This window comes from Miniopterus natalensis, chromosome 4, assembly GCF_054644295.1.
Source record: "Miniopterus natalensis isolate mMinNat1 chromosome 4, mMinNat1.hap1, whole genome shotgun sequence".
Taxonomy (NCBI): domain Eukaryota; kingdom Metazoa; phylum Chordata; class Mammalia; order Chiroptera; family Miniopteridae; genus Miniopterus; species Miniopterus natalensis.
Genome location: NC_142084.1, coordinates 43,180,431 through 43,205,512, shown reverse-complemented (window position 1 = coordinate 43,205,512; position 25,082 = coordinate 43,180,431). Strand labels below are relative to the sequence as shown.

Sequence of the window (25,082 nt, the reverse complement as noted above, 5' to 3'; positions counted from 1 at the left end):
CTTTCTTTTGGTTTTCACTAAATTGGGAAGCAAAATGCCAGCATTTAAATTGTATGGACTCACAGGCCCAGGAGACTCATTTTCTTTCTTGTCAAATTGACCTGCAATTGGTTTAGGTGCTTGGGGACATAATAACTCTTTCAATCCAAGAGGGTACAATAGAGCCTGTAATGTTGGTAAGAACAGTGCAGCTCTCTAGAGCTCCACATGGGCGTCCTAAAATGGTTAAAAAGTGTATTCGTAGGTGTTCACAGCCCCCAAATTTTATTTTAGTGTTGGGAAATCCAAAGAATAATGTTATTTTGTATGTTTTGTTTTTTTCTAAAACTGGGGTAATCAGTCATCTTCAGGCAGTCAAACCAGTTTGATGGGTACCCCTCCCACTTCCCCCAACAGAAACTGGCTTCAGACCTTAGTGCTCTTTGGCTGATGGTTAGAGTTAGAGTCACAGGTGCCGCAGTGAAAAACAAAACGGAAGGAAAAAAAAAACAACATTGCAAACCCCACAGAGAGATTTTGTAAATAGAAATAAAGGCTACGTCAACATAGTACCTGTACTTTCTCTACTTTCCTTTGCACAGTAGACACCCAGCAGAAAGGGATTACAGTACACAACCCACAATTCACAAAACAGAAGTTATTTAGGGAGTGGAGGTGGAGTGGGATGATGTCTGGCTGTTCCTGTTTTTGTCCAAAACATCTTCTGACCAAAACGTTTGATTCAAATAGCTTAAATGTAGGAACCCTGAAGAATTTCCATTGATAAAAAGGTGTCCAAGACAACCCTGGCCAGTGTGGCTCAGTTAGTTGGAGCATTGTCCCCTACACCAAAAAGTAGCAGGTTCAATTCCCCATCAGGGCACATACCAAAGCTGAGGGTTTGATCCCGGGTTAGGGAGCATGCAGAAGGCAACCCATGGGTGTTTCTCTTTCACATCAATGTGCCCCCTCTCTCTCCCTCTCTTCGCCTCTCTCTAGAACCAGTAAGCATGTTCTCGAGTGAGGATTTTTTTTAAAAAAGGTGACCAAGACAAAAGCGAGAACTCATTTTATTACAGAGGAAGTCAGAATAATTCTTTGTTGACACAGAAGGAAAGGACCTGGTAAGACTGGAAACCTAGTGCAATCTATGAGCAGTTGGGGCGTGCTGGAGGAGGGCTAGGATGATGGGGCTGTTGTATTAGGCAAGGTGGAATTTAGTAACTCTATTCATCTTCCTAGATACCCCATGAACTTTGCTTAGCCTTCTCTCCTTTACCTACAAAAAAAGTGGCAGAGAGGAAGTAGGCAACAGTAGGAACTGAGCAGGCAGAGCAGGAGTTTGTACCAGTTTGTTGGGTTTAGTCTTAGATTCTTTTTGATATATTTTAACAGATTAGTACTTTTTATGTGATATGGAAGAATTTTATCTGAGATTCTGATTCTGAAAACTCAGTTAAATTGTTTTGCTTTGTGGATTCCTAATGTTTTGAGTGAGCAAAGAAGAATCTGTTGTCAAAAGTTACCTCTTTTGGTTCAGAACTCTAATGGAATTTGTGACTGAATCAAAGATTATGTGGATGTCCCAAATGCTAACCAGACTAGCTGGTAAATAGAATAGTAAATAGCTAAATTGATCAGAAAAACTTTTATAAATTTTTTCAAAAATTAAAAATAGTCATGTAACAACATGTGCTTTAATTATTGTAATAATGGCTTACACTTATTAAGTACTAATTGCTTTTGGTTGCCATGCCAAGTGCTTCATCTGTAATCCTTAACAAGGGTACTACTGTATTGGCATTTTATAGATAAGGCAACTGAAACCTTAATAATTTGTTCAATAATTTCTCAAGAGCATACATCCAATAAGTCATGAGCATAGAATTTAAGCCAGAGGTGTTATATGTCAAAGCCTATGCTCTTACCTACTACACAATTTTATGATGTTTATAATAACAAAACATTGGAAACAATTTGAATTTAAACAAAAAAAGATTGGTTAAGTTATGGTCTAGTCAATAATGTAATAATATACAGTCATTAAGGTCATGTTTAAAAGCCTTTTAAGGCAGACAACAGTATGGTGGTTACCAGATAGTAAAGGGTGAAGGGGGTCGAATATATGGTGACAGAAGGAGATTTGACAGTGAGTGGTAAACACACATGCAATATACAGAGGATCTATTATAGAACTGTACACTTGAAACCTATATAATTTTATTAGCCAATGCCACTCCAGTAAATTTAATTTTTAAAAGTCTATTTAGTGACATGGAAAATGCTAATGGTATATTTCTAAGTGGAAAAAAAAAAGCAGGCTACAAGCAGTATGTAGAGCATGATCTCCATTTTATAATACACATTTAGTGGGAATATACATACACACCTAATGTTAGAGATGGTGTCTCTGGGTGTTGCAATTATGGGTGTATGTATTTATTTGTATATTTTTGAACTTTTCTACATTTTCTAAACTCTCTACAATCCACATGCATTTCTTTTCTAATCATGTTAAGACCCTTCAATGTTATATAAAGTAGAAGAGAGAAATACAGTATGGAGTGACAAATGTACCATCACCAATTTTGTGACAGATAACTGAAATTTTGTGGGGAAAGAAGGGTGGGGAGAACTGAACATATGAATGTAGCTGTGACACAAATGCAATTTCTTTCATAGGTGCAGCCACCAGTGCAGACATGTCTCATAATTTTCCATGAGCTGATATCTTATTAACCAGGGTCATGAGTAAGCGCCGTCACATCCTGATCATTTTCCTCCTTCTTGAGCCGCTTTCCTCCCTTGGCCTCAGTGACTGCCCCTCCTATTTTCCACCCACGTCACTGGCCTCAAGTTCTCAACCTCCTTTGATAGTTCCTTCTCTTCCCCTCACCTCCCTTTACACTGCAAAGAGCCCCAGACTGGGCCTTGAGTCTCCTCTTCACCATCTACCTACCTCAGGTGAAAAAAAAATTAAATGCCTTCAGGAGCCAGGCCAGTAACAAGTCAATAAAGCAACTCCTTGATGTCACAATTCCCCTAGCCCAATGCTGGCCACCTCCACCTCAGTGACTAGCCTATTTACCAACTGCTCAAGTCCAAAATCTAGAAGCCGTCTTTTATTGTTCCCTGCGCCTCATCTTTACCTCTTCACGTCCAATACATCAGCAAGTCCTGTTGGTTCTCATTTTAAAATATATATTAACAAAGCAAATAAACCAACAAAACATTATTTTATATATATATATAAACCCTTTTCTTTCCCCTTCCAGCCTCCATCTTGCATAGGCTATTTCAGGTTTACCCTAAATAGTCTTTCTGCTTTTATTCTTGCCTGGCTACCAGTCTTTGGATTTGGAACTGAAAACTCAGAAGATGTGGCTCTGGTCTTCTTCCATTCTTCCCACTGAAAAAGTAAAATTTAGCCGTAGCCAGTTTTGCTCAGTGGTTAGAGCATCGGCCCGCAGACTGAAGGGTCCCGAGTTCGATTCTGGCCAAGGGCACGTACCTCAGTTGCAGGCTGGGCCCCAAGTGCCCCGCGTGGAGGAGGCAGCCAATCGATGTGTCTCTCTCACGACGATGTTTCTCTCTCTCCCACTCTCTCTGAAAAGCAATGGAAAACATATCCTCGGGTGAGGATTAGAAAAAGAAAAAAAGAAAACGTAAAGTTTACCTGGCTTGTCTGAATGATCACAATTCAGGATTAATTTACTAGTACTAAAAAAAAGTGAATTCACTTTGGTTTGCCAGCAGTCAGATATTTGGGAACCTAAAACACACACACACACACAATCTGTTTGTTCACTTGTCCTGCTTGCCACCTCGGTTAATAATGGTTGACGGATAATTGATTAAAAGGAAAATAATTATATTCTATTCTTCTCATCCACCTGTAAAGAACAAAACGGAAAGACTGAAATAAGTGTGTATTATAGTCTGTGGGTGGCTTACCAAACTTGTTTCCATTTGTTAGTCTTACCTCATTTTCCCAGGACTTCGGTCGTTTTTTTTCCTTTGTTTTTTTCCTTTCTTTTCTTTCTGCCTTCTAAGCTTCTACGACTATGACTCATAGAACTAGAACTAGATCAGTTCTGCCATGTGTGACTTTCTATATTAGTTTTTTCTCAACTGGTTAAAATGACATAAGCAAAATACATTTTGGTGTGTTTTTTTTTTAAAGCTTAAACACAGAGTTAAACTGTCTAACAATCTCCCATTAAGAGAAACTGGATTTAGCAGAGGAATAAACCCATTCTAACTTTACTGTATAACATAAAATACTTTTTCCCAGCTATTTCTTCTAGTTGCTGATTACAGAACTTCCAGTAATCTCATTTAGATCTTAAAAATTAGAGTACATTTTCCTAAATGGTAATTTCTTGTTTACTGCCCACATTTTACTTTAGAAGTAAACCATTTTCAAGTTGACACTGTTTCTGTGTTGCCTTTCACATGAAATCTAGCATCTGTTATTTTCTTCACAAAGAACTCTCAATTTTTCTGCCTTTTGATTTAGAAGACTGTTGCTTTGGAATAGAAACACATAGTCCATATTGTCAAGGTTTAGGGACACTCTAGATTGTTTCCAATAATCTAAATAAGTGATACTAAAATCGTTATACAAGTTATTTTAATTAACATTAACCCTATTGTTATATATGTGTTATCAAAGGAGTATTATGAAATCAAATAAAAATAAGTGAGTTCAGTGGTTATGAACATTGGCCTCACATTGGAATTACCTGGGAAGCAGTAAAGAAATACTGATGTCTGAGTCGTACTCAAGATTCTGATTTAATTGGCCTGTGCATTGGGATTTATAAAAGGTTCCAGGTTATTCTAAAGCAACGCCAAGATTAAGATCCACAGAATCAGGCAATTACAGCTCCAAGATGTCAGTTTCTGTACTTGAGACTAGTTGCATGTATGGAAAAGGTGGCAATGTATTTTCCTTCTTCTTCTTTTTTTTAGTTGTTTAAAGCAACACAAATTTATTATCATACAGTTCTAGAGGTTAGAAGTTCAAAACAGGTTTTTCACTTGGGTTTTTCAAGATATTGGCAGTACTGCACTTCTTCTGGAGCCTACCGGTGAGATTTTTTGTCACCTATTCCACTCCTTGGCCTGTGGTCTCTTCCTCTATCTTCAAAGCCGTCAGTGTGGCACCTTCAGATCTCTCACTGACTAGCCTTTGTGCCTCTCTCTTTCACTTATAAGAACCCTGTGATTACTGAAATTGGGCCCACCTATATAACCCAGGATAATCTCCCATCTCAAGATCCTCAATTTATCATCTGCAGTCCTTTTGCTTTTCTTTTTTAAAATATGTCTTTATTGATTTCAGAAAGAGGAAAGGAGAGGGGGAGAGAGAGAAACATCAATGATGAGAGAGCCATTGATCGGCTACCTTCTGCACGCCCCTCACTAGGGATCGAGCCTGCAACCCGGGCATGTGCCCTGACCAGGAATCAAACCTCGATCTCCTGGATCCTAGGTCGATGCTCAACCACTGAGCCACGCTGGCCGGGCTGCAGTGCTTTTTCCCATGTGAGGTAACATTGACAGGTCCCAGGGATTAGGATGTGGACATCTTTGGGTTGGGGAAGGGGGCATGCTGCTGCCTACCACAAGCCCCATAGTCTGTAGTTGTTCTCCTCTGCTGACACTTTACTGATGATCCTTCTCATTCTGGTGGATGACACCGCATTTGTATCTTCAACTCCAGCTGCGACTATTCATTGGATATTTCCCCCTTAACGTCCCACAGGCTTTGGAGCCCGTTTCTCACCTTTAGGTCTTTGCACACTTTGTTCTCTTGGTTTAAACACCCTTGTCTCCTTTTCTAAAGTCATACTGTCTTGCTTGTCCTTTAAGATTCACAGCATTCCCTTCTCCAGGAAGCTTTTTTCTTTTTGAAAATCTTGAGATCTAATTGACATATAACATCATGGAAGTTTAAGGTGTACAACCTGCTGATTTGATACATTTATATATTACGGTATGATTATCGCCTCTATCATGTCACATAATTATCATTCCTTTTTTTGTGGTGAGAACTTTGAAGTTTGTAATCCAGTATTGTTGAGTATAATCACTATGCTGTGCATTAGATCTCCAGGACTTATCTGCTAGTTGCAAGTTTGTACCCTAAAATGACACCTTCGTAATTCTGCCACCCAGCCTCTACATTACAGAAGTCATCTTTCTCTCTCTACTTGGAGTACTAGCAAGCAAGTCAAAGTTCAAACACCAGAAAGTGTGGGCTAGAAAAAGTAATTTCTTCACCTGTCTGCTTGAAGTCAACCTCCTGGTCTCTCCTTTCTTATGAGAAATCCCACTACTCGCTTGATGACTGAAATGATAACCTACCACTTTCAGGTGACACACTGACCTTTCAGAGACCTCACCTGGACCAGTAATTCAGAATTTAGCTGACAATGTTGACAGTGGTTCTAGAGATAGGCACTTATTATATAGATTGCAATGGTGGGATGAGGTGACGGTACATTTCATTGAAATCTCATGACAATTACTATTTTAATATCATAAGAGAACACTGCAAATGGGCTACCTATTTACACACTACTTAAGACTAAAATAGAGATGGGAAAACAGAAAAGACAAATCAAGGAACATAGGACATGTCCATGTCAACTACATAATATACTTCATTCATATTTTATGTCTTTAAAAGTATGCCTTGGCTGGCATACTTGCTGAAAGAGACTTTGCCCTTTTTAGTCTCTTCCCCTAGATGTGACATATCAAAAGAAAAAAAGAATTTAGCCCGGCCGGGCGTGGCTCAGCGGTTAAGCGTCGACCTAGGATCCAGGTGATCAGGGTTCGATTCCCGGTCAGGGCACATGCCCAGGTTGTGGGCTCGATCAATGGCTCTCTCATCATTGATGTTTCTATCTCTCTCTCCCTCTCCTTTCCTCTCTCTGAAATCAATAAAGATATATTAAAAAAAAAAAATTTAAAAGTGCCTAAAATGTAATAAATGGATAAAGATCATTTTGAACTTCTAGATTACAGAAGCATGTGAACTTTCAATCTTAAACTTTTGAGTTTCCAATGTTAAGAGTAGGCAATGTCTTTTCCTCTTAAATTCTAATTATTCCCAGAGTCTACTGCCCAATAAAAATGTTATTAATAAAGATTACTAACATTTGAAGTTTTATTTAACATTAGTGAAATTTAATGACTAGTAAAAGCAATATTTGAATTTCTAACAAGGAGGGTGCTGCAAGGCAGGGTCACAAGTTTTCTTCCAGCCCATGATATCATGAGCCATGCTAAAAAACAATTTGAGGAAAACTCCCCATTCAGGTATATACATCTAGGTGCAGAACAAATCATGTAGATGTAATCGTTTAATCCATACCCAAGCAAAATGTCAAGAAGTTACAATTCAGCGGGTTGGGTGTTCTTTCTAGTAGAAAATGTCATCTGCCTTTGTTATCAAAATTTTGCTTTCTTTGTATATAGGTAAGGGTTTGTAGATAGACTTTCTTGATTTTGCCATGAATTACATTCTCTTTGCTTGAGTTCCTCTGAGTTATGCACAAGTCTTCCTGTTCTGAACCCACTGTCTTGTTTTTCTGCTATGGTTTCAATGCATGCTGAAGACAAGTAAAACTGTGAAAGCCCTTTGGTCCTTAATTCTGTCAAGATGGTGATGTCAGAAAGAGATACAAATTAGTTAATAATAGAAAACCTGAGCCTGATTTTACAGGAGGCTTCTTTTTCCCTCCCTCCCTCCCTCCCTCCCTCCCTCCCTCCCTCCCTCCCTCCCTCCCTCCCTTTCTTTTTGTGTAATAAAGTGTATGATAAAGGGATACAAGGAAGGCAGTCTTCTAAACACATCTGCTGATAGTTCAATGAAGACTTCTGACTAGAAAACTTTCATTATAATACCAAGAAATATAAGCAAATTTTAACAAATGGTAAAACTGCTCTTCATTTTAAGATCACCATAGACCAAGATCTTCCTTCCTCTAACTGATGGTAGTTGTATAGATTCAAGCAAGGGCTTTCAGGACAGAAAAATTAAAGCAAGTTACGAGTTTTGAACTCAATCCAAATAATATGTGTTGAGCACCTACGATGTTCAAAGTATTGTACCATAAAGGAGCTTAATAGTTGATAGACCGTTGCACCTCGAAGCACTTTCATGGTTCTATTCTTTACACTTAAACAATAATACACAGCTATTGTATTTTAACTGTGGCTTGGCTAGGTGGAAAATTTTTCCTCCAACTTCCTTCTGCTTTCTTTTGCAGTGAACCTCTGATTTTTGCCAGCTAGTTTACTGTAACCAGGAATAAAGCAGGATGATGAATAATTTTGAAAAATTATAAAATATGGTTGACAATTATTTTGTATGATTGTCTTCTGTCCCCTTTGGTTTTACCAGAATGGTGTTAAAATTAGTTGGCAAATCCATGACAGACACAAACCTTAGCACTAGATCACTTAGACTGAATAATTGTGACCTCTCTGTGTTTATGGCATTTTCAATATCATCTGTTCCTTCTTACTGGAGGATATTTATTTAACAAATACTTTACTAGCACGTATAAGCCTGATAATGTTAACATACCTAAGGTTAGACTATGTGCTCAAAACTGAAAAAGCACAATGCTATTAGAAGCCTTCTATTATTTAATGCCTCTCTCCCACTCTCCCTATAGATGTGTCAAAGGCTACACCACTAGTCATTTAACCATCTGAAATATAAACCTGGGTGTTTAAAATAGTTTTTTTCAGCAATTTAAGAATGGCATGCCACTGATGTTGCCTCTTACCCTGGCAATGCATCAACTGCAAATTCAGATCATGTGGAAAATGTTTGCCTCATCTTTGGAGTATTTAAAAAACAAATCTTGAACACACAGTTGCAATCACATGAGATTGGGTGCAGCCGAATTCATTTTAGTATCTTAAAAAGGTAATACTTTTCTCAAGACACTCTTGTGGTTATCTTTTCTCACTTGCCTCCCTCCTCCCAAATTTCCATGTGATAGTTAAAATTCAGCTTACTTTTCAAGCCCATCTCAAATATCCCTCTAGGAAACTGTTTCATCTCTCAAATACAGTCATGTTTTTTTCTTCTGACTCCTCCACAGTACTTGGGAACTTTTGTTTGACCCTCGTTTTTTGTTTCTCTTTCATATTAGAGAATTACCAGTATTGTAAACTTTTTTTTTTTTTAAAAAAAAGGCCTTATGACTTTGCTCTGTTTGGTTTTCACTAATACATCAGGAAGAATGCTTTACTGTGAATTGTGGGGGAGGAGGGGAAGGACACGGATTATGATGATTTGTGCCGGTTTCAATCCTAATATATCTTTTTAACTAATCCGAGACGGAGGAGAACCTAACGTTCACACTGGAAAATCACCAGAGGGGGGAAAAAAGCCCCTTCAGAGATGTTCAGGCAGAACCCACCCGCCTCCACACCGTTTAAAGCAGCTGTCTCGGGAAGCTTCCCTTCCCTAGAATGTGGGAGAGGCTTGGCGGGGCAGCAGCTGCAAAGCAAGGGAGCCTCCCATTCCCCGCGCACACGACCCCCGCCCCCCGCCCCCCGCCCAATTGGCGGCAGCTGCCGGGGCATCCCCGTGGAAAGCTCGTTCCAAGTGTCGGCCGAACGCGGCGGGGGGGCCACAGCTGAAAGCAGGCGGCGGCGGCTCTGCTCCCCTTGGACAAGGACGGCAGCCTCGCTGGCTCCGGCGCTGCCACCTGGCTGCCTCGTAGCGGTCCCTCAGGTGTCCCTCTCCACGTCCAACAAGACACCTGGGCGACGCGGGGCGACTCCCCTCCGCGCCGGGAGACCCTAGGGTAACAACAACAGGACGAGCGTCAGGGTCTCCCGCACGGCACTTGCCAAAGCGCCTTCCCAGGTCGGGGGGTGGGAGGCGGGCAAACAGCCGGCTCCTGGAGGGAAAGGTCGTTCCTCGCCCGGCCCGGGACACACCTGGCGCCGCTTGAGCGGCGCGCCCCCTTGGGTGACCGCCTCCCACGCGCGCGCTCCAGCCCGCCAGCCCGCGCCCAGCACCCCCGCCCTCCGCGGACCCCTCGCAGCCCGCGCGTCCCCACCCCACCGCGCGGTGGCCTCGGCCGGCGCCCGCGCACGCGCACGCCGCGCCCGGCCCTCGGCGCTGTCATGGCGGCGAGGAGCAGCTTCAGTGGGCACAGGGACGGCTCGCGCAGCCGTGGCGGGGCGAGCTGTGCCAGTAGCATCCTCACCACCGTCCGCAGCCTCAGCCTCGGCGGCCGCGGCGCCAGCGGCGGCTGTTTCTGCAAAGGCTGAGCGCAGGGGTGGGGCGGACCAGGAAGCCATGGGGTTCTGTGCAGCCGCGGACTCCCGGGGAGCGGACTAGGGAAACTTGGAGGCTGCGACCAGGTGCACCGACCTCTCTCTCCCCCCCTCTCCTCGCGGTCTCCGCCAGGCCTCCCCTCCCTTCTGGCCACAACACACCTGCCTCCTCTCCCCGGTGAACCTCAGGTGCCCGAGAGGTGCTCCACTCCTCCCCCTGGGCTGAGCGTTGAGAGTAATCGCCGCCTCCTGCCCCCGCCTTTTCCTGCCCCGGATCTTCGCCGCCGCCTGGTCTCGCGGCTCCCCGGCGGGGGGTGAGGACGGGTCCGGAGCCTCAGGGTGAGGAGTAACTTCCTACCTCTATGGTAACTTGGGGGCCCCCCGCCTTTCCCCGACCTCTCCTCTCCCAGCGGCAGTTTCCCCTTCGGTGCACCTGTGAGGAGAGGGTGCCTGCGCCCAGAGCCCGCGAGTGGGGGAGGAGTGAACCTGCTCGGAGCCTCCTGCGCCCGCCGTCCTCGCAGCCAGCGCCTCGAACCGGGGAGGCGCGGGGGGCCGCGGTGGGGTCCCTTCAGGAACTTAACGACGCGCAATTAACTACTCCCCCCTCTCCTCCTAAAACACCCTAAAACAAAACCCAGCCTATCTAACGTTTATCTAATCTTCCAATAGGGTTTGGCGTTGTTGTCAGCCTCGGGGAGAGAGATTGGACAACTATTTTCCAAGAGGAGGAGGGCGACGCCAAGGACTTTCCACTTCAACTGCTTTTGGGGGTTCTTCGCAACTTGGGAGAGTGACCCTTTCCGTTTGGCGTTGCGTGTGCTGCTTCCTAGTGCAGCGATTGCTGTCCCATAGGGACCCGAGTTTCTCGTGAACTAGCCATGGCTAGTGAAGACAATAATGTCCCTGCCCCGCCACCAACAGGTGATGACGGGGGAGGTGGAGGGAAAGGAGAAGAAACCTCTGCTGAAGAGGGTGCATTGTCCCTGAAACCAGGGCTCCCCATCAGGGGCATCAGAATGAAATTTGCTGTGCTGACGGGACTGGTTGAAGTTGGAGAAGTATCCAATAGGGATATCGTGGAAACTGTCTTTAACCTGGTAAGTAGATACCTATTTTAAAAGCATGTAAGTCTTTTCAGTGGGTTGAGGAGCCAGCAGCTAAAAGGGGAGCCATGTGCTTTACTCAGACTGATGGCTTTTTCCATGGGTAGAAATGAAATTCTGCTGACCTAAATGAAACAGTTTCTTGTATTTTTCAGTTTAAGGGACATTATGTAAAACTAAGATGCTCCAGCTTTTGTGAAATTGAACAGATCACTTTTGTGCTGAGAAAGTAGATGTTGCTAATGGAAATATTTTTTTGGGGGGTTCCAGTGGAGGAGTTTTAGTCTATAAATATTTTTGGGAGGGATGTCTAAGTAAGTTTTTGCATTTCTCTTTGACATTTTAAATAAGTTCTTGTGACATCTTTTTGGACTTGAGAAATGATGTAAATGGTAGTACCTACTCATTTTGAGTCTGCCTAAGTTACAGTTTGCCAGAAGTTTTGAACGCAAAGTTTTGTTCATAGGGCTGATGAAAGATTAATTTGCTGCAAAGTTAGCATTTATTTTAAATTTTAACCAGTTTAATATTTTTAAGCATAACTAACAAATGTTAAATTTTGGAATGAATTTAAGGTTATATTGTGAAAATTGAATGGCAATTTGAAAAGAGGATTTCTGCAGAGATAGTATAACTGTTTCTTTTGTAAATTCATGTCTAGCAATTAAGTATACTTGGTCATTGGAAGTTGCTGGTTATACTACTATGAGTTATGAATGTTATTTTTAAGAGATAGACATGCAGTACTTTCCTTTTCCCCTTTTCCTATCCTAGAAATGGTTATTTCTTTTTTTTATTATTTTTTTGGATTTTTTTAAGAGTTTATTTGAGCTGAACTGATGACATATGCCAGGAGCAAGATCTCAGATGCTCCAGAAATGGTTATTTCTAATGGGGCTTTTTTAGATTTCTTGATTCCAACCTCTGTTGCCCATCAACTTAAAGAATAAAAAGTAAATTTGGCCTTAAAATACTTCCTCCTCTTCCGCATACTCACCTGTGTTAGCTTATAATAGATGGGAACAAATACGAATATGCAGTAGTTGTAATAATTATTTAGCACCTTTCCTTGTTACCTCTATTTTCAAGGTTAGGCTCCGTTTATTTCAGGGCAGTTAATTATTTCCTTCACTAGACCTTTGCTAATAGTCTGCAATACAAATTCTAGAATGAGAAAGTAGCTAGGTGAAATTCACTTGGAATATGAAAATTTTGAACAGTAAAGTATTTTTTCTCTACTAATTTGTTGTATTCAGAGCTTATGTATAAACACCTATAGACACACATTTTAAACTGTATTTAATGGAAAATTTTCAAACACACACAGAAATAGGATAGTATAAAGAAAGAACCTTGTTATTGATCATCCAGTTTCAGCAATTATCAACGTTTTGTTGGATCTTGTGTGTGTGGGGACTTTAAAAGTTTGTAAGCCTTGCCCTGGCTGAGTAGCTCAGTTGGTTAGAGCGTCATCCCCATATGCCAAAGTTTCTGGTTTGATCTCAGGTCAGGGCACATACAAGAAGCAACCAATGAATGCATAAATGAGTGGAACAATAAATCACTGTTTCTTTCTCTCTTTCCTGCCCTCCCTCCCTCTCTAAAAATCAACAAAAATAACATTTTAAAATAAAATAAGCCCAGCCGGTGTGGCTAAGTGGTTGAGTGTTGACCTGTGAATCAGGATGTCATGGTTCGATTCCCCATCAGGCAACCTGTCTGGGTTGCAGCTCAGTAGGAGGCATGCAGGAGGCAGCCAGTCAGTCACACTCTCTCATTGATGTTTCTCTCTCTCCCTTTCTCTCTCTGAGATCAATAAAAACATATTTAAAATAAAATAAAAGTTTGTGAGTCTCAAGGAGATAAATGGTAGATTGATGTATTCCTTTACTTCAAAATAGAGAAACTTGAAAACTTCCTTTTTTTGTTTTTGCCCGCCCCCCCCTTTAAACCTCATGTACCTTGGATGATAAACACAAATCTGTGGTAGTGATATAGTCTGTAATTAGTTGTTTGTGTGTGAAATACAACATTCCCCTGGCAGAAGGAGGATTCGAACTGATCTGTTCTTTGAGTCACTTGTATTTTATCATTAAGGAAAACTAAAAAATGTAGTAATAGTTTTCTTCTGTGCTGCCAAGAACTGTAGGCCTGGTGAGATTTTAAGGTTATTGGTTAAGTCTCTCACAGTTACTTGTTTGCAGGATAATAGATGTCCCGGTAGGAGAGGGAAAATCTGTTCAGTAACATCCACTCATCACCATCATTCTCTTCTGTAAAGCAGAGAAGTCGCTGAGAGGATTGGATTTGTTCCTCTCTTTCCATTCTCTTATGAAACTTTTTGTGCTCCTTTGTGGATATCTCGGGAAGGTCTAGGCAGTCTTCAGAAAATTTGTGGAGCTGAAATGTTGGGAATCTGGTAATCTAGTTCATCTCACTGTTGTCCATACAGGTGTACCTAAATATTTCCTAATTGATGGTTGTCAGCCTTAGTCTTAGTTCTATTCCAGGAAGGGAATGAAGTGATTTTTATTTTCTTGAATTTTTATAAGAGTTTATTTGAGACAAAATGAGGATATATGCCTGGGATCAAGGTCTCAAATGTTCCTAGTAATAATGTGATTTTTAAAAAAGTTATTGCTATTTACCAAGAATATATCTGTATTTTGATTTGATGTAGACTTATTTGTTCCCCTAAGCAGGTGTTTGTAGTTTAGGTATAGCTTTCCCCAATGTAAGGGCACAAAAATCATTGGTCCTGCTAAATGTTAATGGTGAAACCTCCATCAGTACATTTAATTTCTTATTTAACATTCAAAGCTTTGGAAAAAACTGCTTTAAAAAGACTTTATAAGTAAGAAAACATTTGGTCATTCGTTTTTTTTCCACTGAGAATGTGGATGCAGAAAGTTGATCATTAACTTTTTTTACAGTTAGTACATTGGATTAAAATTTCTAAAACTGTAATAATAGGATACAGACAGAAGAATATGTAACATGACTAAGAAATGAAATACTGTAACAATATAAGCCCTATGAACCTCCTATCTAACTTAATCAGTGTATTACCAATGTTGTTAATTCTTCCTGTGTGTTCCGCTTTTATCATAGCTTCACTGGATTTTTCTTTAGTGAGTTCACACTAATTTTTATAGCTGTCATAACATTTTTCTGTTTTTCAGGCATTTTATTAAAATAGGTTATGTTCTGATTCTTTTTTACATATTAACTACTTTGAGCAATAAAGTTGTACTGTTAAAATTAAACCACCTCCCATCCTCCATAATTGTCCAAATTAGTGGTAGAGCCATATAACTTGAGAGTTCTTTCTCTACAAAGTTCTTCCTCCCAAGTTCGCTAATTTGACTTGAACTTTACTCTTCTGTGAAGTCCTTTGAAATTTACCACCTTTCTTGTAATTTCTTTTGCAAGTCTTTTTTATAGATAAGTTTTGATTAATGGTGCACCTGTGTATTTGAGTGTCTCAAAGTTCTGGTCAGCTTTTACATTTTTCTGGTTGCACTTCAAAACCATTTTGTTTTTGTCTTCATCTGTATGCTAAAGTTATTTGTCACACTTTTGGATCTAGAATAATTAACTTATTGACATGTTTCAAGCTTATTGACATGTTTCAGGAACTTGATGCTGGGTTTAAGGCTTCCATTAGGTATTTAAAGGTATTCATTGTTATTTAATTCAAGAATAGTGTTTCCCATGATCTGGTGACAAATACATGCTTTTATGATTTTTTCTTTGTTTAAAGAGTATAAGATTTAAATTAACATGTTGAAGCTTAGAAGATGGAATATAATTTTTTATTATAGTAGTTTCCCTTATCCACAGTTTCACTTTTTTTTTTTTTTAAATCCTCACCGAGTTCATGTTTAGAGAGAGGAAGGGAGAGAAACATTGATTGGGTTGCCATATCAGGGATTGAACCCACAACCCAGGTATGTGCCCTGACTGGGAATCAAACCAGCAACCCTTTGGTGCACAGGATGGTGCTCAACCAACTGAGCCACTCCAGCTGGGCTGCAGTTTCACTTTCTGCAGTTTTAGTTACCTGCAGTGAATTGTGGTACAAAAGTAAGAAATAGAAAATTCCAGAAATAAACAATTCATAAGCCTCAACCCTCTACCCTGTTAGTCACTTAGTAACTGTCGCAGTTATTAGTGCAGTATTGTAGTGCTTGTGTTCCAGTAACCCTTATTCTACTTAATAATGGCCCCAAAGTGCAAAAGTGGTTTTTATTTTTTAAAAAGCAGTATAGGAAAGAACATAGTATATATAGGATTTGGTACTATCTTTGGTTTCAGTCATCGACTGGGGGTCTTGGAACATATTCCCTGTGGATAAGGGGGGACTATTGTACTCATTGTATGGCATTTGATATAGGTCCTGCTAAATATTAATGGTGCAACATCTTAATACCTTTAGGAGTTGAGCATATCACACAAAGCCTCTGCTAGTATAGAGGGTGTACTTGTAGACTTAATGGGGCAGCTGCTATTCCATTCTAGCTGATTGTTGTCCTACGGTAACATGGGCCCAATGGTGTAATAATACCTTTTGATTTTTCAGGAATTACACATCTAGATCTTAAGTAACATTTGAAAATTGTCATATTTTGGGCAGAACAGTTGGGCAAAAGTAGGTTTACATTTGTTTGTGTGGAAAATATGATAATAAATAATACATGAATAAATTGTTTCGTGTTCTCACAACTATAAACCTACTTTTGCCTCACCCTGTATTTATTAAAGAGTACTATGTGGGACATAAAATCACACATCGTTACTTTTCAGGCTTTTATATGAACCTTAATTAAAAAATAATCATTGAATATGTTTTTATTCTAATGTGTGCCATCATGAATTTAAGGATTATAAGTAATCCTTTCTAGAAATATACATGTTGATGGGTTTCCCCCCAAATCAATCTGTACTTCATGTTCTAAGTAGTAGAAAACTTGAACTGGTTTTAAACACAATAAAAAGGATTTCTGGTCTCATTTATCTGGAAGTCCAAAGGTAGGGCAAGACTTAGAGTAACACAATAATATTAAAGACCAGCTTCTTTCCATTTCTGTTCTCTTCTGTGATGTCAGCTCCAATCTGTTGATATTCCTCTTGGCTGTAGAATGGTTGCCAGTGGCAGTTGGGAGAGAGCGCCTCTCTGTGCTAACATGCCAAGCCAGAGTCCTGATTGGACCTCTTGAACAAATGACTGTGGCCATTGAAATGTGCTGATGGGCTTAAGCAAACCTGGGGGCCAAACGCTATGATTAAGGATAGGGTGAGCTTTCTCTGAAGTGCCTGGGCTGTATGGGGAGAGGCGCATACGCAAATAAAAATCTGGGTAAGACATTGAAAGGGGTCATTAGATGCTGGATAGGCAGTCATGATGCCCACTAGTCTCCTTTTCAAGTGCATAATAATAAAATAGGTTAAAGGTATTTGTTTAAAGAGGAAAAAATGTTCATTTTCCCAACACCCTATTGTGATCTTGAATACATTTTTTAAACTTCTTTGTGTCTTAGTTTACCCATCTTACAGTAAGGGAAACCACATTGTAGTGAGGGTTAAAGGAGTAAATTCTTGTAAAGCACTTAAAATAATGTGTTGCACATTAAATGCTACTATGACTATTTGCTATGATAATGTTTATAATTTTAGATAGTTGCAATCCTATTTCAACCTTATAAATTTTTTTGTTTCTGTAAAGCTATTAGCCTTATTGACTTTGTAATATACTGTGTAGTTCTTGGAATTTATTTAACAGCCATTGTGATTTTTTTACAAGCCAGTTGTTTTTAAACATCTTTATTGAGGTATAATTCACACAGCATAGCTTGTTTTAAGTATACAATTCAGTGATTTTTAGTAAGTTTACAGAGTTGTGCAGGCATTACCACAATCTAATTTTTGAACATTTACATCTTGTGTTCAATATATTTTATAATTTTACCTCTTACATTTGGGTCTATGATCCATTTAGAGTTAATTTTTGTATGCTGTGAAAGAATGCTCAGATAAGGGTCTAAATTCATTTTGTATGTGGATATCCAATTGTCTCATTGCTGTTTGTTGCAAAAGGTATTGAATTGCCTTGGCATCTTTGTCCAAAATCAGTTGACCATAAATGTAAGGCCTTATCTGGACTGTCAGTTCTTTTCCATTGATCTGTAAGTCTGTTCTTATACCATTACCAAACTGTCTTGATTACTGTAGCTTTGTAGTAAGTTTTGAAATAGGGATGTATGTTTACTATGTTCTTTTTCATAATTGTTTTTCTAGGTCCTTTGCGTTTCCATGTGAATTGTAGGATCAGCTTGTCAGTTCCTGTAAAAAAAGCAGGCTTGAATTTTGATGGGGAGGTGTTGAACCTATAGATCACTTTGGGGAATATTGGGTTTTACAGTCTATGAATATGGAATGTCTTTTCATTTATTTAGGTCGTCCTTAATTTCTTTCATCACTGTTTTGTAGTTTCCAGTGTATGAGGAGGTGAATTATTTTTGAGTAATTTTCTCTTTTTTTTCTGTTAAAATGCTTCTGTTGGCATTCTGTGCATTGAAATTTCCAGATAGGGAATAAGTATTTCAAAGTATATGGACATTTATATAGATCATGAGTAGATATTGTTTGATTATTCATTAATGTAGATGATTAATCTACATTAATCATGGGTGAATTGGTGGATTTTTAAAAATTAACTTATAGTTTCTTAGAAGTAATAGAATTGATCATTTGGGCTCCTTCAGGTATACAGTCTTGTTTCCATTTGAATTGGTTTATTTTAAACTGAGAAATCATTTGGGAGTTGAAAAATCAGAGATTTTTTTTTCCTGTTTGTGAATTAATAGAAAAAGAAACTAAGTAAGCTTTTTGTTTCTTATACTGTCCTAGCTGAACTAATCTAAAATATTTTTATATTATGAAGTATCTTTTTTTTTAATCCTTATAGGAGGATATTTTTTCCATCGCTTTTTCAGAGAGAGTGGAAGGGAGGAAGGGAGGAAGAGAGAGGGAGGGGGAGAGAGAGAGGGAAAGAGAGAGAGAGAGGGAAAGAGAGAGAGAGAGGGAGGGAGAGAAAGAAACATCAATGTGAGAGAGAGACATTGATTGGTTGCCTCCTGCACGCACCCTGACCAGGCTGGGGATCGAGCCTGCAACTGAGTTATGTGCCCTTGACCGGAATCAAACTCTGGACCCTTCATTCCATGGGCTTACGCTCTAACCACTGAGCAAACCTGTTAGGGCTGAAGTATCTTATTAACACATATATTCTTTAAAATATTTTTAATAGTTTTTGTGTCCTTGAAAGAAAAATTTTTGTTTTATAGTTCTTAGTTAATAAATTGTTCTTTTTATTTTTGTACCTCTAGAACTTTTCACAGTGCTCGGAACTTCAAGTGTTTGTTAAGTTATATGGAAATACCTTAATCTTTTCATCAAATATATTAAAATCATTAGTAAGCCTAGTTTCTATTGTTCTGTTCTGAAAAAGATATGTTGTTAGTGCATAGAGTTCTTTTATTATTTTCTGACTGTTTTTTATCTTTTTTTTTTTTTTAATATGTTTTTATTGATTTCAGACAGAGGAAGGGAGAGGGGGAGAGAGAGAGATAGAAACATCAATAATGAGAGTCATTGATCGACTGCCTCCTTCATGCCCCTTAGTAGGGATCAGGCCTGAAACCCCGCTTGTTCCCTGACCAGGAATCGAACTGTAATCTCCTGGATCATGGGCCGATGCTCAACCGCTGAGCCACTCCGGCTGGGCTCTGACTGTTTTTTATAAACATCCTTGTCAAGCAGTTTGCATTTTTCATTGTACAATTTTGAGTAAAATCTGTTTTACCCCTAAGAAGAACAATTTCATTAATTTTCAAAATAGTCTTTTAAGTCTCTTAAAGTAGTTTTTTTCCTTTTACTCTGATATTATTTAATTAGTTCTCATGTAACTGGATATATACTCAGAAATCCGGGTGTAGATTTCTAGTGAGTCTTTGGTTTAAAAACTGTTGGGACAAAATACGAAGTAAAAAACAAAATGAAAGAAACAGTAAAAAAAAGCTCTTAAGAGTATACAGATTTTTTTCTAATTGATTAATTTCATAAAACATTACTGGTTTTAGATTTTTGAAGACATTTTTCTGTGTGTAATGGTGTCTCTCTTTTGATTCCTCAAAGATTTGAGTTTGTCCAAGATTAATATATGGGATTGAAATGTGCTTTGTGAAGTAGAGAATTTCTTGTTGCTGGAGGTTTTAGAGGATTGTGTATTAGGGATTTTATAGAGTGGGTTCTTACTTTAGGTAGGAAATTGGACACCAAATGACTGTTTTTCTCCCCCATATGACTTTTAGGTTATGTAACTATCTGGTGTTCATGCTAAATTTTGTTGTCTCTGTTGCACCTAGGTCTTTGCATTTATTTCTCAGAGTTCTATTACTCAGATTTATCCCATCAATCTTTTAGTAATTTATGTTCCATAAAAATTGCTGTTTTAGAGAGAGGTGTGGGGCTGGACTTTATATATATTCTTACAGCTGGATGAAAAACTGATAAAGTCTTGATTAGTTATATTTGTTAGAGATAAATCTGTTGCTTGAGAACTGAAAAAGAGTTTCTCCTTGCCTAGTAAGATATTTGTTCAATGAATAATGATTTCATTGGAATGGTATTTTTATTTATAAACTATAGTACAGTCATGTGCTACATAGTGATGTTTTGGTTGACAATGGATCATCTATAAGATGGTGGTCCAATTATAATGGAGCCAAAACATTCCTATCCTTTCTAGTGACCTCATAGCTGCCTTAAAGGTCTGTAGTCTAATGCATTACACAAATGCTCACCATTGTGTTATACAGTGGTACCTCTGTGGGTTTTTGAATGTAATCTGTTCCGGAAGACCATTTGAGTTCTCAAACGTTCAAAAACCGAGGGACCAACAGCCGACAGCTAGGCCTCAGGATCTTTCCCTCAGCAGAAGCCACATGGCATGATCCACTTCCGAGGCGTGTCCCAGAACCAAAGCGTTTACTTCTGGGTTTACAGTGTTCATAATCTGAAATGTTGCCAACGGAGACGTTCGAAAACCCAGGTACCACTGTAGTTGCCTACCATATTTAGTACAGTAACATGCTCTACAGGTTTGTAGCCTAGGAGCTATAGGGAAACAGGATTTGTCATCCCAAAATATGTCTTTGTGGTATAGGGGTTATTTTAGGCTAGTAAATGTTAAGAAAGAAGATGGATGCGGGAGAAGCTCTGAAAAGAAGTTGCCCTTTGTAGAAGACGACATTTACATTTGTAGGGGAACTCTTCGTTTGTAAGGGTATCTGTACCAGGAAGAGGGAGGTGGTCTTATGCCTAGTAACTGTTATCAATGTGGAAGACTTTAAAACTTTGAGAAGACTTAAACCTGTGTAACAACCTTATCCTGGTATACTGGGCTTTTCCTGGTAACCTATAACTGAGTTCTCCTTCCCAACATCATCTTTTGTCTTCAGCCGAGGATGGTATTTAAGGTGGTGCCCTCAGCTTGTCTGGCAAGTTACTGTTTTCTTGGGTCTGTCTCATGTATACTGGAGGTATACATGTTATTAAACTTTTGTTTGTTTTCTCATGTTAATCTGTTTTTTATTATAGGGATGTCTCAGACAAGAACACAGAAGGGTAGAGGGAAGATTATTTTTCTTCCCCTCCAAAGCATTAGGCTATACCATATACCCTAGGTGTGTAGTAGGCTATACCATCTAGGTTTGTGTAAGTACAGTCTCATGATGTTTGCACAACAGTGAAATTGCCTAACATTTCTTGGAATGCATCCCATAGATAAGTGGTGCATGACTGTAAATCTCTTTGAGTTATGGGAGTTTTAAATAATTAGGTCTCCGGTGAAGTGTTTGGATATTGTTGTTTCTAGTGAAAACACTTTTCTCATAAAGTAATATAAATAAATATATTATCTTAAATCTTGTGCATAGTAACTAGTTGAATCCAATCTTCATGATCTTTGGGCTTCAATTTTTGAGTAAAAATCATCATATCTCAGCGTTTATAAATACATGTATATGTAAGAAACATTTTACCACAAGCATTTTTAGAAAAGTGTTGATTTAATGTTAATACGTGAGACAAACAAAAAATTCGGTCCTAATAGTAATATGGTAATCACTTTCAAATGGGATGTCAACATATCTTTCCTAGAAACAAGAGGCACCGAATTAAAGAAGCTCATTGGTATCTAAAATGGAGAAAAATATTAATTACTAAAGAAAATTATGTAAATGTATATGAAATGATTAACATTATCACCAACTCATGTCTTAGGTCAAATTGCTGTGAAATTAATAGACATCAAACAGACACAAAATCCAAAGCACTTCAGAATAATTTTCCTTACTGTAGGTGTCAGTAGTTGGGTGAGGCAGCACCTTTGGCCACAAGTGTGAGTGGGATATTTTGTTACTTTACTAACACATTTGGTTCATTTATGGTTCTTAATCTATTTTTAGGTGTTTTTGGGAGGATTAGTTTTTATATTCAGTGATGGTGAGATGATGTATGACTCTTGAGTGGAAAAATACATTGATAGTTTGTATGCTCTTGAGTTGAAGTTAATCCATTATTTTGAGTTACAGTATATACTAGCAGTAGCTAAGATTTATTGTGTGCCAGCTTCTGTTTGATGTGTGTGTATTAACCCAATTTAATTCTCATGATTCTCACAATTACTAGATAGGTATAGGTGCTTCTGCCAAAATGCTTTCTGTTTTGCAAAAAATAATAGGGTTGAAAATAACAGGGCTTACTGGGAAAATCATAGGATTGGGGTGGGCCATTCAAAACCTGTGGAATTTTGTAACCAGAATACTAATAACAATATCAGTAACAACCTTAATGAAAATACTGGCAAGGTTAAATACTAGCAAGATTTTCACATTAGCATCAGTCACTTTTGTGATACTAACCCTGGAGCCCATGCTTCCTTCATTGAGGTGTAGGCCAACATTTTTAACAGTACTAAAAATCTCCAATATGTGGCTCTCTTCATTCATTGTTTTAACTCAGGGAGAGGTGTGTTTGCAGTGTCTTCATCTGTTCTTGTGGATTGTCAGACGCTTAACATGGTAGAAAAAGCATAGTTCTTGCAGTCATTACATCAGCCACTATTTGCATTAAAGAAAAGCATTTTTATAAGTACTCAAGTTTTCTTTTCTTCTTTAAGGTCTTTATATATTGCCAAGGATTTCTCTTTAATTCTGTTGGAAGAAATTACATATGAACCAACGTCACTTCCATGCTATTCCTACATTATTCTTTTTAACAGTTCTGTAGGAACTGTTAAAGGCAGAGACATGTTATAGCAGAACAGACTGTACTATTATAATATTCACTTTATAAGTGATGAAACTGAGACACAGGGAGGATAAGTAACTTGCTCAAGTCACTGAGCAAGTAAAATTGCTGAGATTCAAACTCGGGGAATATGCAGCCTAAGCTCTTAACTGCTAAGCCATGTATGGTTTATAATTGCAAAGAACCTTAAGTGTGAAATATAGTTGACCCTTGAACAATGGAGGGTTAGGGGTGCCAGCTCCCCCCACAGTTGAAAATTCATATATAACTTTTGACTCCCCCAAAACTTAATATCTTGCTGTTGACCAGAAGCCTTACTGATAACATAAACAGTTGAATAACACATATTTTGTGTGTTATGTGCATTATGTATTATGTCCTTATAATAAAGTAAGCTAAAGAAAAGAAAATGTTAAGGAAATTATAAGGAAGAGAAAGTATATTTACAGTATTCATTGAAAAAAAAATCAACATGTAAGTGGACTTGCCCTGGCTGGTGTGGCTCAGTTGGTTGTCGTGTAAGGTCACTGGATCAAGTCCCCATCAGGACACAGACCCAGGTTGCAGGTTCTATCCCCTGTCGGGCGTGTTCTGGAGGCAGCCGATCAGTGTTTCACTCTCACATCGATGTTTCTCTTCCTCCCTCTCCCTGCCGTTCTCACTAACATCAATAAAAGCATGTCCTCAGATGAGGAGTAAAAAAAAAAAAAAAGTAAAACAAATGAACATATAAGTGGACTCACACAATTCAAACCCAGTTGTTCAAGGGTCAACTGTAGTGGCCGAAGGTATCTTTCACTCATGTAATTGAATAGTGACTGTGGGAAGGTGTCTGCATTGTTTTCAGCTTGCCTGACTTAGCCAAGATTTGCCTTATGGGAGACAGATCCCCCCTCCCCCCACTTTACATAACCTAAAATGGGTATGAGGGAAAGAGAGGCTTTTATGAATGTGATACTCACCTTGAGTGGAATGAATGAAGTAGTGAATATACAAGGTGTGGAGTTTGCTTCTTTACTTTCACGGTTAAGATTTGGTTGGCCTAGCCTCTAAGACTGAAATGACCTTGTATATTGATCCTATAAGAAAGTGGAATTTTAATCATCTTTTTTGTGATTTTTATGTAGTGACCACATTGAGTACATTAACAGGAAAGGATGATGCTTTTATTTGATCATTTGTTGAAGAGACTATCAGATGCCGTCTTTAGTATTTGTCAAGATGTGTTAATAGGCTTCTAGTATGCAAATGACCTTTCCTTGAAGTTGATTTGCTTCTGTGATAGATTTACTGAATAAAGTTACAATACAGTAGTTGTTTATATGTAGTTTTTATTTGATTATGTCTTTTTCTGAAGATCAGTGGTTCATAATAGAATTAGTGTTTTTCTACTCTGTGTAACCAAATCAAGGAACTAGGATTTTGTCAATATGTGAGGAAGGAGAGTATCATTTTTTGAGGTCCATGTACTTTAAAATGGATTTTCACATTTATAGAAACAGTGGAGGGTTGGAGCAGTGTAGTTGTACAGTAAATTGAAATATAGGGGTGGGCAAAAGGAGGTTTACAGTTGTTTCTTATGAAAAATAATGTAATTATTAATAAATAATAATACAAGAATAAACTTCGTTTCATGTACTCACAACTATACACCTCCTTTAGCCTACCCCGTATAATGATTATCTACTAAAGTCTGCTGGATTACAAATATAAAGTACCACTGTAAATATGTTATGACACTTTTTCAGAGTCTTAATTTATTTAAACTTGTGGTTAGATAACTAAATTAAAGTTTAGAGTAGTTTTGGTGTGTGTGTATTTAGCTCATTAGCAGCATGGCAGAAATGGAATTTCTTTAGGATTTGATATGTTGATACTAGAGTAAAATATGCAAATAGTTACAGATACAGAACAATTACAGGTTTTTAAATACAGTTATAGGCCCTGGCTGGATGGCTCAGTTGGCTAGAGTGTCATCCCAATACACCAAGGTTGTGGTTTCAATCCTTGGTCAGGGCACATACAAGAAGTAACCAGTGAATGCATAAATAAGTGCAATAATAAATCAGTGTTTCTCCCTCCCTGCCCTTTCTCTCTGTCTTCCCCCCTTTCTCTCTCTAAAAAAATCAAAGTTATATTTTTGTAATTTTTCCTTGAATAATTATCATTGGGTAAATTTACAAGAATCTTTTAACTTGTGGAGTTTTCTAAAAAGTGTATTTGTCTAATTTTGTCTGTTGTGTATTAGTACAATTAGTACAATGGTGTTTTTCTTTTTGTTTTCTTTTAACCATACTATTGTCTGCC

At 38.7% G+C, this 25,082-nt stretch overlaps 1 protein-coding gene across 2 annotated transcripts in view; it reads left to right on the top strand.

The window, feature by feature from the left end:
• Nucleotides 1-10,191: 10,191 nt before the first annotated feature.
• LRBA (LPS responsive beige-like anchor protein) overlaps nucleotides 10,192-25,082 on the top strand; it is a 504,104-nt gene continuing 489,213 nt past the window's right edge. For both annotated transcript variants that reach the window (XM_087816509.1, XM_087816508.1), the window contains exons 1-2: nucleotides 10,192-10,386; nucleotides 10,969-11,396. In XM_087816509.1, the coding sequence (XP_087672635.1) occupies nucleotides 11,178-11,396 (219 nt within the window). In that variant the 5' untranslated portion in view covers nucleotides 10,192-10,386; nucleotides 10,969-11,177. The remainder of the gene's footprint in view (nucleotides 10,387-10,968; nucleotides 11,397-25,082) is intronic.